The following is a 14,121-nucleotide window of genomic DNA, read 5'->3' as shown; positions in this document are numbered from 1 at the left end:
GAGATCTCCTGCTCCCGCTCATATAATATGAACTGCCGCTGTCCATCACCGTGGTTCTGAAACCTCACCGCGGTGATGGGCTGGGGGAGCGGTGCATATTATATGTGCTTGCAACCCCCCTTTGATGGCACATGCTCACCCCTGTGTTAGATATGGCCCCCATGCTGCTGCCCATAGTAAAATAAAAACCTCTTTACTTACCTCCTCCAGCGTGTCTCCCCGGTCTCCCTGCTGCCGCTGTGATCAGGCTTGCAGAGATGTCACTTTGCTGTGCTGATCACATGACCGGCACCGAGAATCAGGAAGTGCAGGAGCTCAGCAGCATGGAGGGAGACACGAGGGAGGACAGCACTGGAGAAGGTAAGGAAAACGTTTTTTATTTTACTATGGGCAGCAGCATAGGGGCCATATCAAACAGGGAAACGTGTGCCATCCATAGGGGGACGTGTGTCATCCATAGGGGGCCATGGGCAGCACAGGGGGACGTGTGCCATCCATGGGGGGCCATGGGCAGCACAGGGGTATGTGTGCCATCCATGGGCAGCACAGGGGGACGTGTGCCATCCATTGGGGGCCATGGGCAGCACAGTGGGACGTCTGCCATCCATATGAGAGCTGTGCCAGCTGTAGGAGACGTGTGCCAGCTGTAGGGGACGTGTGCCAGCAATGGGGGACATGCATCACTGGGGGACGTGTGCCAGCACAAGGGGGCTATATTCAATATAAGGGGCCATATCCAAATTAAGGGGGATAATTTTACGATGGGGGGGCTATGAGGGACATATACCCTATATGATTTGTTAGACGCACACTGGCATTATAAGACGGACCCCATTTAACATTTTAAAAAAAGAAAATTCTCTTTTCCTTCACCAAATTTGGGGGTGCGTCTTATAATCAGGTGCGTCTTATAAAGGGAAAAATATGGTAAGTATTTGATACACTGCCAATTTGCAAGTTTGCCCACCTAAAGAGAATGGAGAGTTCTGTATTTTTTATCATAGGTACACTTCAACTGTGACAGACAGAATCCACACAGAAAAAAACAAAACAGAAAATCACGTTGTGTAACATTAATTTGTATTTTATTGCATGACATAAGTTTTTGATACAATAGAAAAACAGAACTTAAAGGGAACCTGTCAGGTGCCAAGCGCACCCAGAGCCACTAACAGTTCTGGGTGTATATCTAGAATCCCTGCCTAATAGTCTCAGCATTCACTAGCATACATAAACAGATCTTTAAAAAAGCTAAAAACCGTTTATGCTAATGAGTGCTGTGACTAGTCGCAGGGGCCTTCGTTTCCTGACTAATCAGCTGACTTAGCATGTTATCATGCCCCTGTGGGCATGATAACATGCTTTACAATAGCATGTGTCATGGCAGCGCGATACAAAGCTGCGCATTTGTGCGACTTTGCACCCGTCAGCTTCTTTGACGCCGGGTGTATGCGTCCCAGCTTTAAAGAGGCTCACTGCCCATGATCGGAGGTCACCCACACTTCCGGTCATGCACACTACTCAGAAGCCAGGTTTATGTGTCCCACCTTTAGAGATGAGTAGTGTGTGCGACTTGGAAGTGCGGACGGCTTCCCATCATGGGGAGTGAACGACTTTGAAGCTGGGCCACATACACCTGGTGTCAAGGGAGCTCAATGCTAACGGGTACAAAGCCACACGCTTGTATCGTGTTGCCATAATGCTGGGCATTGTAAAGCAAACCCTTTATTCCGTAAAGGAGTTCCTTACTAATGGACAACCTCGGCTTAATCACTTTAAGACCCCATCTAAAATAAGAACTATAAATACTACTGTCCCGCAGCACCATAGTACCTGTAATGTCAAATATATGAAACTTGGACAACAAAATATAAGTCAGACTAGAAAATAATGCTCTAGTGTATTTAATGATTCCGATACATGAAATTCAGATTGTGAAGAACGTCTCAACTAATAGTCTTTTTCAAGGTTATCTGAAGTTAGCGCCATCAATGTAAGTGGAGCTTTTCGTGCTGCGTAGTCACCTGTGATTATTCAGAATACAAAGTCTTTCTTTCTTTTCACGGGAAGGTTAACATACCTGTATGTATTTTATGTGTTTTAGCAATGTTTGCTGTGATATTCTTGTTACAGGTCAGCTGTAGCCAGTCACCTTTTTTTCCTACCTTTATTGTTTTGTGGGAGCGGACAGGAGCTGGTTATCCATTGCTTTTATTTTTATTGGTGCCATGCAGGGGTTGTGATAATGCAGTTAATAATTGTCTTATTTTATTATTCAGCTAAAAGAAATGATGATTGTTGGAATTGATTGTTATCATGACACATTGGCTGGAAAAAGATCTGTTGCGGCATTTGTTGCGAGTTTGAATCAAGGAATGACACGGTAAGGAAAACTTAAATTCAAAGGGATGACATTTTTACCATAGAAGGTATAAGCAGGTTTAGTATTACATTAAGGATTAAAAACATAAAATTCGAATTGCAGCTAAATGAACCAAGTGTCTGCAGAAAAAAAACAGACTTAATCATTTTCTGATTTTGGTCAAACTCAGAAATTCAAATCAATGAGTTAGTAAGACAAAACCAACAATACATGGATGGCATCTGGTTTTCACTGTTTAATAGGTAATTGAAACTTAAAAAAAATGTATTTTAGACAACGGGTGCCACACAGGATGAGATATTCAAAACTGCAATGAAAAACACAAATTGCAAATATAGCTGCGTTTCTATGACTAAAAACGCAGCTATAAACGCAAGGGGTGGGTAGTACAGTCACGTGTACAGGAAGAGGATTGTACTCACCCAGCATTTCTTGTGTTGGTAAACACAGAAGAGTGAAACCTCACGGTACCGCCACCCCTGCTTCCACCTCCCGTCCGGCGCCATGTACGTACGGGTGGTGGAATCAGTTGCGAAATCAAAAGTGAACAGTAGAAAAAAAATCATACTCACCTGTCTGCAGACTCCCGGGAGACGTCCGATCGCTGCCAGACCTGCCGTGATCAGCTGATGCAGTCACTTGACTGCATCAGCGGACAGTATAAGTCCAGTGGTGAGGCCGGCTTATTACCGCCCGGCCGTCTTAAACTATCAGCTGATGCTGTCAGGTGACCACATCAGCTGATTACCGCCCGTTTCTAGAGCGATCAGACGGGAGTCTGCACAGAAGTGTGTAGTTTTTTTTTTCCACTGATGCATCAGCTGATTGTATAAACGGCTTTTATACAATCAACTGATGTTGTCATGTGATTCAGGTCCTTGACCCTGACACATCATCTGATCCCTTTGCCTTCCTTCCGGTAAACCGATCAGATGACATTGGATCCGGATTAACATCGCTGTGCTCACCTCTCCACAAACATCAGCAGGCCGACAGACAGGACGACACTGCGATGCTGCAGGGGAACAGTGAGTATACCATACTTATTCACTGCCCCCTCCGCTGATGACGGTGCATGGGGGGCAGTGAATGCAGCCGCACGTGATCACTCCAGGCTGTAGTTGGCAGAGGTGATCACGCAGGTCGAATCTTTACTATGCGTGCACCCCCCCGCCCATCATCCCGCCCACTTTTCAGTGCCGGCTTCAGCGCTGAGAAATGATGGGCGTGCATATGAAATGAGCGGGCCCACGTGGTCACAGTAGGCGCTGCTACAGCCTGCTCTTTCCGCCGCTCCACCGCATCACCCGCAGCCCTACATTCAAACTATAAGACGCACCCCCCATTTTCCCCCAACATCTGGGGAGGGGAAGTGCGTCTTATAGTCTGAAAAATATGGTAACTGAAAAGTGGGGCGTGCAATATTATTCATCCCCTTTACTTTCAGTGCTGCAAACTCACTCCAGAAGTTCATTGAGGATCTCTGAATGATCCAATGTTGTCCTAAATGACTGATGATGATAATTATAAGCCAGCTGTGTGTAATCAAGTCTCCGTATAAATGCACCTACTCTGTGATAGTTTCAGTGTTCTGTTTAAAGCGCAGATAGCATCATGTACACCAAGGAACACAACAGGCAGGTCTGTGATACTGTTGTGAAGTAGTTTAAAGCCGGATTTGGTTACAAAAAGATTTTCAAAACTTAAAACATCCCAAGAAGAACTGTACAAGTGATCATATTGAAATGGAAGTTGTATCATACCACTGGAAATCTACCAAGACCCAAGCCTTCCAACCAAACTTTCATCTCAAACAAGGAAGAGACTGATCAGAGATGCAGCCAAGAGGCCCATGATCACTCTGGATGAACTGCAGAGATCTACAGCTGAGGTGGGAGAGTCTGTCCATAGGACAAAAATCAATCGTACACTACACAAATCTGGCCTTTATGGAAGAGTGGCAAGAAGAAAGCCATTTCTAAAAGTTATCCATAAAAAGTGTCGTTTAAAGTTTGCCACAAGCCACCTGGGAGACACCAAACATGTGGAAGAAGATGCTCTGGTCAGATGAAACCAAAATCAAACTATTTGGGCACAATGCCAAACGATATGTTTGGTGTAAAAGCAAAACAGCTCATCGCCCTGAACACACCATCCCCACTGTCAAACATGGTGGTGGCAGCATCATGGTTTGGGCCTGCTTTTCTTCAGCAGGGACAGGGAAGATTAAAATTGATGGGAAGATGGATGGAGCCAAATACAGGACCATTCTTGAAGAAAACCTGTTGGAGTCTGCAATGCAAAAGACCTGAGACTGGGACGGAGATTTGTCTTCCAACAAGACAATGATCCCAAACATAAAGCAAAATCTATAATGGAATGGTTCCCAAATAAACGTATCTAGGTGTTAGAATGGCCAAGTCAAAGTCCAGACCTGAATCCAATCAAGAATCTGTGGAAAGAGCTGAAAACTGCTGTTCACAAATGCTCTCCATCCAACCTCACTCAGCTCGAGCTGTTTGCAAAGGAAGAATGGGCTATAATTTCAGTTTCTCAATGTGCAAAACTGATAAGACACATAACCAAAGCGTCTTGCAGCTGTAACCGCAGCAAACGGTGGCGCTACAAATATTAACATAAAGGGGACGAATAATATTGCATGCCCCACTTTTCAGTAATTTTTTTAGTTATGTATTCTTTTTAAAGTTTAAACAAGCAATACATTTCGTTCAACTTCACAATTGTGTCCCACTTGTTGTTGATTCTTCACCATAAGATTAAAATTTTTATCTTTATGTCGGAAGCCTGAAATATGGGAAAAGGTTGAAAAATTCAAGCGAGCCGAATACTTTCGGAAGGCACTGTAGATCAGTGTCAGCAGCTAAACTCAGCACAATGGGCCTTGAGAACTAGCAACGTTGGAAACTTGTTGCCCAGGGACCTCCCTTAAGGGGAAGGTGTCTTTTAAATACCTGAAACCTTTCAGTTGACCTGACCCTTTTAAAAAAGGGGTGTGGTCGCCAACACATCCTTCAGGCAGTACCAGGAAGCCTGTGAGGTGTACACAGGTTCTGGGAGACAGCAGCATGGACTGGGGTCAGGGCAGCCAGGCGGGCAGGTGAGAGTACAGACATCCCTGCCAGGGCAGGGGGGCATGACAGTGTGGGGACGCCGGTATGGGCTTTACAAAAACGGAGTAATATGTGGGGGTTGATGTCAACTGTGAATTGCCAGTTGGCATCCAACTTGGTGAGCGTCTATGAGATACCTCCATTAAATGTCCAACGTAATCCAGGGACGTCACTCGATGTTCCCCAAAAGCAAACATGAAAGACATAAAAAGAGAAAAATTTAAAGAAAGAAATAGAGGAGACACTCTCATTCACCAATTTATTCCACTGGCAAATCCCTAATCCGGGTCTGGTGTAATCCAATAAGGGGGTCCCATGACTGTCCCATACATATTTGCTGTCCCAATCAATGAAGAACAGAACATTCCCCATTGGCTGGGAGAGCAGTCTCTGCAGCCTCACACACTGCTGGGAGAAGCCCTGCAGTGATGTGAGATGCCCTCATGAGGCTGTGACACTCTCGCGATACTTAGCGTGAGAATGGCCGCGGTCATGGAACTCAGTGACAAACACTGACGTCATGAGTTCAGCCTCAGGCAATGAACTGAGCTAACCTCATGGCGTCACCGCTTGTCACGTCCACCGCTTGTCACGTCCACAGCTTCTGTGTGAGCCCCTGAGGTGACCTCATGAGGTCCTCTCAGGTCACTGAAGTGCTTCTTCCAGCAGTGTGTGAGGCTGCAGGCACTGCTCTCGCAGCCAATGGGGAATGTTCTGTTCTTTATTGACTGAGACAGCAAGTATAGGATCGTCGTGCGACCCCTTAAATGCAATACCAAAAATAATAATTGGTGAATGAGGGTGTCTCTTGTCTTTATTTCTTTAATATTTGTTTCTTTTTATGTGTTCTAGGTTTGCTTTTGGGGGACATTGACATGGATTACATTGAACTTTTTTTTTTTTTTTTTTCAAATGAAATAAATTGGTGAACGAGGGTGTAGTTGGGTGTTTGTTCAAATAAAATGTATTTTTCAACTACTGGATTAGTAAAGGGGCTATCTGATAGACGCCCACACATTACTAATGCCAGGGCTTGATTCGCAGCTGACATCAACGCCATATATTACCCTGTCTGCCACTGCACCAGGGCAACAGGAAGAGCCAAGTGCAGTGCTAGATTTGACGCATCAAATAGATGCGCCATCTCTAGGGCAACTGTGGACTACTATTTTTAGGCTAAGGCCATGTACACACTAGAAAATGGCTTTTTCTTAAGGAAAAACTGGACCCTCTGAAAGAATCACGCACTTGCGTTAAAAAAACGCAACGAAATCTGCATGCAGTTTTGCCGCGTTTTTTCCGCAGGTTGGTCCCTGCGGATTTTTACCATTATCTATGGCAAAAACCTCAGGTACCTGCAGAAAAGAAGTGACATTCCCATTAATTCTGCAGCGGAAAATCCGCAGGTATAAAAAACGCAGTGTGCACACAGCATTTTTTTTATACCCATAGGTTTTGCTGGGGAATGACTGCAGAAATGTTAGACACATTTTCTTCAGCAAATCCACAGTAAAATCCACGGTAAATCCACAGCGTGCACACGTGGCCTTAGAAGGGCAAAAAATATGGTCCTTCCCACCCTAAAAATATCCTCCAGTTGTCTGCTGTCCCTTGGCTTTTTTTGGAAAATGGAGGTTGACCCTACTCTGTTTTTTTTTTTAATTATTTGTTCAAATAATTACAAAAATCAGCGTGGGATCCCCTCTATCTCTCTATCTACCGTATTTTTCGCTTTATAAGACGCACCTGATTATAAGACGCACCCCCCATATTTGGTGAAGGAATAGAGAATTTTTTAATAAATGGGGTCCGTCTTATAATGCCAGTGTCCGTCTAACAAATAATATAGGGTATATGTCCCTTATAGCCCCCTCATCCTAAAATTAGCCCCCTTAATCTGGACATGGCCAACCTTATATTGAACACGTCCCCCAGTGATGCCACATTTCCCTTATGGCTGGCACACGGCCCCTGTGGCTGGCACACAGGCCCACTCTGGCTGGCACACAGGCCCACTCTGGCTGGCATACAGGTCCACTGTGGCTGGCACACAGGCGCACTGTGGCAGGCAGACAGGCCCACTGTGGCAGGCAGACATGGCACACTGTGGCAGGCAGACATGGCCCACTGTGGCAGGCAGACATGGCCCACTGTGGCAGGCAGACATGGCCCACTGTGGCAGGCAGACATGGCCCACTGTGGCAGGCAGACATGGCCCACTGTGGCAGGCAGACATGGCCCACTGTGGCAGGCAGACATGGCCCACTGTGGCAGGCAGACATGGCCCACTGTGGCAGGCAGACATGGCCCACTGTGGCAGGCAGACATGGCCCACTGTGGCAGGCAGACATGGCCCTCTGTGGCAGGCAGACATGGCCCTCTGTGGCAGGCAGACATGGCCCTCTGTGGCAGGCAGACATGGCCCTCTGTGGCAGGCAGACATGGCCCTCTGTGGCAGGCAGACATGGCCCTCTGTGGCAGGCAGACATGGCCCTCTGTGGCAGGCAGACATGGCCCTCTGTGGCAGGCAGACATGGCACTCTGTGGCAGGCAGACATGGCCCTCTGTGGCAGGCAGACATTGTCCTCTGTGGCAGGCAGACATGGTCCTCTGTGGCAGGCAGACATGGCCCTCTGTGGCAGGCAGACATGGCCCTCTGTGGCAGGCAGACATGGCCCTCTGTGGCAGGCAGACATGGCCCTCTGTGGCAGGCAGACATGGCCCTCTGTGGCAGGCAGACATGGCCCTCTGTGGCAGGCACACATCGCCCTCTGTGGCAGGCACACATCACCCCCCTGTTGCTGCTTTTAGTAAAATAAACTCTTTCCTTACCTTCTGCAGCAGTGTCTTGTCTTGTGTCTCCCTCCTCGGGGTTGAGCTCCTCCTGTCTCCTGCACTTCCTACTTCCTAGTTCTAGTGCAGGTCATGTGATCGGGACAGCAGAGAGATATCTCTACGTTCGGAGGAGGTGACTAAAGAGTTTATTATTTTACTATGGGCAGCAGCATGGGGGCCATATCTAACACAGGGGGAGGAGGGATCCTGTGCAATCAAAGGTAAGCACAGGCAGATAATATGCACAGCTCCCCCAGCCCATCAGCGCGATGCAGTTTCAGCACCACGGTTCTGATGGACAGCGGCTGTGCATATTATATGAGCGGGAGCAGGAGATCAAACGCTGCCGCTCCCAGCTCTCCCTGCCCCCAGCAGCCCCCAGCACCGCTCCAGAGCTGCCTGCACCTCCACTGGACTCTGTATATATATATACACACCCCCCCCTCCCGTATATTCGGATTATAAGACGCACCCCCTACTTTCCCCCAAACCAAAATTTGGGGGAACAAAAGTGCGTCTTATAAAGCGAAAAATACGGTATGTGTCTATCGGTGTATTATCTGTCTGCTATTTCTATCTAGCATTTTCCTATCACTTTTCTGTCTTTGCACATCTTTTACACATTAAAAAAAATATTCATTTCAGTATTAAGCATTTTCCGGTACCGATCACACGGATAGAACACAGAAACAGATACAGCACATGGGTGGTGACAAGGATGTACAAAACGACCATGCAACACATGCATTTTAAACTCAGACATGTGAAAGAGGCCTAAGGCTTCCGACACACGTGAAAATCACGCACGTGCCGCGAGACACGTATTTAACTTGTGTGTTGCGTGTAGGTAAGTACGTGTCTCTGGTACGTGCGGGCCACGTGTGTTCTCCGTTTGCTATCCGCGATAACACACGGAGAACCGGTAATTTGCATACTCACGTGGTCCTTGCTGCTGTCCGTGGTGCTGATCTTCGGCTCCAGCCCTGCCGTCTCCCCCGCTGCTGCCGGCCGCAGTGAAGTGAATATTAAATGAGTATAATGAGCAGCGGTCGGCAGCAAGTGACAGCAGCGGCAGAGACAGGAGGGCAGGAGAAGGTAACGATTTATTTTTTTTTTTTACTCTGACGTGTGTTTTCCCCGGGGCGTGTCACACGGGACCGCATCCACACTACATCCGTGTGGTACGGGTGTGGGCCGTGTGATACCCGTGCTGCCAGAGCAACACGGCCATGTCAGCGTTTTTAACACACGGAGACACGTAAGTATGGAACGGACACACGTTCTGTTCCAAAATACTTAACGTGTCTCCTAACCATAGGGATTACCTAGGTCCCTTTGTGCACGTGTCTCCGGTCCGTGTAAAAAATGGCCCACACAGACCGGCGACACGTGAGTGTGTCGGAGGCCTAAGGTAATACATTTTCTTGCCTCTTGTTTTACCACAGCAGCTAGTGTTTGTCATGCCTCCAGTCCTATGAGCTTATAAATCAAGTCAGTTGATGTAGAAGCTGCAATAGCCACTGAGCTTACATGTCACTGGCTTGATTTATGACAAGCTTAGGTGGCTGGAGACATGGCACCACACACACATTGCTCCTGAGATAAAAAAAAATCCAGGCAGAGAAATGTGTTACCTCACGGAAAGTAGCAACTACAAGCACCTGCTGTATAATGTGTATAGTCATTTATCATATGTGGCTTTTGTTCCGCCCCTGGCCAGAGGCTGTGATATGTGGATAACATGAACTTGAGCAGCTCTGCATGAACAGGCACAGCAATTAACAGTATATAGCAGGGAACCTTTTTAAGATCTCAGCACAGCAACATTTTATTTTTACATATCCAATTATAAAATTTATTATTATTCCAAGATCTATTTATAAAAATGTACATGTTTTTGGGAAAACCGCTTTAATGTACAAACTGGTGCATTGGTTTGGGCAATGCAGCAAGGAATGTTGAACACTGAACATCATTTTAAAGTTCTCTTATGATTCAAAAGCAGCTTTATATTTTTTCTCTTAAATAATTATTTTTATTGTTAAGGTGGTTTTCGCGTTGCATTCTGCAAGACCAAAAGCAAGAGGTCGTGGATGGACTTAAAGCTTGTATGCAAGGTATGGTAATAAAAAGGTGATGCATTGGCTATGATAGTCTTGTGACAAACATTGCATGGAAATAAGTACAGGGAAACACATTACACCTGCAGGAGCTTTTATAATCTCCCATTCTAAATCAAGCTAACAAGGAGTTGTTACCCCCTTAATATAGATTCCACTGGTTTTGGAAGACTTTCTACAAGATTTTATAGTTTGTACAATGGAATTGTTCAAAATTCACCTAGAAAAGCATTTGTGATGTCAGATACTGAAGATGTTGGATGAGAGGGCTTGGCTTGTAATATTGTTCAGTTTTTTTCCAGTGGAGTCGAGTTCAAGGCAGTGTGGCTTTGTCAAGTTCTTCCACACCAAACTAGCCCAACCATTTTTTTTATGGACCTTGTTGCTCTGTGCAAAAAAGTTAAGCAGGTAACATTATTTGGCATGTAACATTTCCCAAACAAAGAATGGTCCATCGGAATGCAACATAGAGAAGCTCATCATTCCATAGAATGTTTCCAGTGCTCATCTTGTTAGAAAGAAAAGTTACTTTTCTCCCAAATGCCGCACCTGCAGTATAGCATCATAGCACCTTAATTACAAAAATTCCAAACGCCAAAACGACGTTTTTTGTCGCCACAACTTTTGCGCAAAATGCAATAAGAGGCGATCAAAACGTAGCATCTGCGCAAAAATGGTACCGTTAAAAACGTCAGCTCGAGACGCAAAAAATAAGCCGTCATTGAGCCATAGATCCCGAAAAATGAGAACGCTACGGGTCACGGAATATGGCGTAAAACGTGTGCCACTTTTTCGGACAAACTTCCGATTTTTTTTAACCCCTTATATAAAAGTAAACCTATACAGGTTTGGTGTCTACGAACTCGCACTCACCTGAGGCATCACACCCACACATCAGTTTTACCATATAGTGAACACAGTGAATAAAATATCTCAAAAACCATAGTGCTATCGCACTTTTTTTGCAATTTTTCTGCATTTGGAATTTTTTGCCGTTTTCTAGTACACTATATGGTAAAACTGATGGTTTCATTTAAAAGTACAGCTCGTTCCGCAAAAAATGAGCCCTCACATGACCATATTGACTGAAAACTAAAAAAGTTACGTCTATCAGAAAAAGAATGGCGAAAAAAACCCCGGAAAGCGAAGAATCGGCCGGTCGTGAAGGGGTTAACAGGTTTTGTAAAGTGCCTAGTACAGTGACCAGATGGTAAAAGTTATGTATATCCTCAATATGATTAAAGGTCATCCCCAAGCTAAAACAAGTGCCAAAAATATATGGATAAGTCCAATGATATAAATCTTTGTAGGGGCTCAATACCTTAGGATGGTTAAAAGTCCTGAATACCTCTGTACCCCGACATGCATTTGAAGCGTTGTTTTCCTCATTAGCCTGCAGTTTTGTGGGGGGGGGGTTTCGCATTATTATTATTATTGGCAAAACGCAGGGACCTGCACAAAAGAAGTGACATGCTGCTTCTTTTTGCTTCAGAAAATCTGCAGCAAAACCTGTAAGGAAAAAAGAAGCAACGTGCGCACATCATTTCGGATTTCTCATAGACTTTGCTGGGGAAAGACTGCATGAAGTTTATAAACAAAAACTGCACCAATTCTGCACCCAAAACAGCAGCAAATCTGCAGCAAAAACACAGTGTGCGCACAAAGGGCCTTACAGTCTGCTAGCTATATAGTGATCTGTTCAGATGTTAGCAACATTTAGGTAGTAAATATAGTATTATTCTTTCCTGTCATGCCACTTTGCATTTCTTAAAAGCAGGTGAAGGTTAAATAAACTGACAGCAGTTTTGAATATGTTGAAGGGTGATTTTTTTAAAAATAGCATCACTTGTGGGAGTTTTCCAATGTATAGGTCCCCGAAGACACTTCAAAACTGAATAGGTCCCTACAAATATAAGTTTTGTAAATTTGCTTGAAAAGTTACTACTACTATTTTAAAGTTTCTTACATCCTCAGAAAATAAAAGAACATTTTACAGATGGTGCTGATCTAAATCAGACATGAGCTATACGTTATTTATTAACTTTTTTGTTTGGTATGACTATCTGAATTAAAAAGATAATCATTCAGAGTTTGAAAATTTCTCATTTTTAGCACTTTTTGTCAAATTTCTGATATTTTTATAAAGTAAGGCCATGTTCACACAAGGCATTTTTGTCACTTTTTTGCATGGATTCCTGTCAGTGTGCATAAATACAGTGGCGGTTAACAGCCGCGGGTGGATCTCGGATACATCTGCAGCTCTCAGAGGCAGTTGATGTCTGATTACATCATTATCAAGTAAAGGGAAAGATGTGGGATCAGCATGTGAGCTCGCATCAAAGGCAGGAATACAGCCAATGATGTAAATATACGTCTTCGGTCATGAAGGATTTGAAGTTTTGTTTTAGTTTGTAATAGCAGCCAAACATCTCACAACTGCTTTTCCGGGTTTGTCTCTGTCTAGAACGCAGTTAATTCTATGTGATAATATTTGTAAATTATATACATCAATAGGAGACTCTGGGACTGCTGTAAATACATCACAGGAGACATGGGGGCTGCAGTATATACATCACATACTAGACGCTGGGACTGCTCTATATACATCATTGGAGGTGCTGGGGGCATATACATCACTGGAGAGGCTGTGGGGCTTATACATCACAGGAGGCGCTGGGGCATCTATACTTCACTGGAGAGGCTGGGGGCATATATACATCGTAGGAGATGCTGAGGGCATATATACATCACAGGAAACGCTGAGGTTACTGTATACAAATCACAGGAGATGCTGGTTCATATACAGTACATCACTTGAGGAACTGAGGGTATATACATAACAGGAGACATGGGGGCTACAGTATATACATCACAGGAGAGCCTGGGGCAAACATCACAGATATGGCTGGGTGCATACACCTCACAGAAATGGCTAGGGACATTTACGTCATAGGAGATGCTGAGGGCATATACAGCACAGGAGGGGAGCATACATCACAGGAGACGCTAGGGGCATATACCTTACAGGAGACGCTGGGGGCATACTAGGGGCTGCTGATAAGTCTTTGGTTTTACCCAGCAAGAAACGAGATAGGATGATGAAACTTTACATTTATTTCACATACTGTATATACTCGAGTTTAAGCCGAGTTTTTCAGCTCATTTTTTTAAGCTAAAAATGCCCCCTCGGCTTATACACGAGTCAGGTTCCCACAAAAAATTATTCTCATATTCTCACCTGTCCACCGTTCCCGCGGTGACCTCAGCTGCTTCTTGTAGGCCGCAAGGCAGGTAGACCCCACCGTGATAGCGTCTGATGCACGGGGCTGCTGTCTGCCGTCATGTCTTTACTGCAGTTGAATGTTTTACAGCGGCGGTGCAGCAAAGCAATAAACTGAGGGGTCTATGCCTGCGGTCTGCAAGAGGCACCCCTTGATGATCACATCCCGTGCACAGAGCCGCTCTGCTGTCTGCGCTATACAGCAGTTGAATGCTTTGCACACCGCTACCGCCGTAAAGCATTCAACTGCTGTAAAGCCACGATGGTATCCTGCAGCGTCGGCTCTGTGTACGGGACGTGTTCATCATGGGGTGCCTCTTGCAGACCGCAGGCTCATAGATTCTTCCGTGATCGCGTCCTGTACACGGGGCC

At 45.3% G+C, this 14,121-nt stretch overlaps 1 protein-coding gene across 1 annotated transcript in view; it reads left to right on the top strand.

The window, feature by feature from the left end:
* PIWIL1 (piwi like RNA-mediated gene silencing 1) overlaps positions 1-14,121 on the top strand; it is a 231,895-nt gene that overhangs the window by 178,064 nt on the left and 39,710 nt on the right. Inside the window, exons 9-10 of the mRNA XM_075323064.1 lie at positions 2,280-2,383; positions 10,396-10,466. Of these exons, the coding sequence (XP_075179179.1) occupies positions 2,280-2,383; positions 10,396-10,466 (175 nt within the window). The remainder of the gene's footprint in view (positions 1-2,279; positions 2,384-10,395; positions 10,467-14,121) is intronic.

Source organism: Anomaloglossus baeobatrachus, chromosome 1, assembly GCF_048569485.1.
Source record: "Anomaloglossus baeobatrachus isolate aAnoBae1 chromosome 1, aAnoBae1.hap1, whole genome shotgun sequence".
In the NCBI taxonomy this organism is placed as follows: Eukaryota; Metazoa; Chordata; class Amphibia; order Anura; family Aromobatidae; genus Anomaloglossus; species Anomaloglossus baeobatrachus.
The sequence above is the reverse complement of the archived record's forward strand: the minus strand, read 5'-3'. Positions and strand labels throughout refer to the sequence as shown.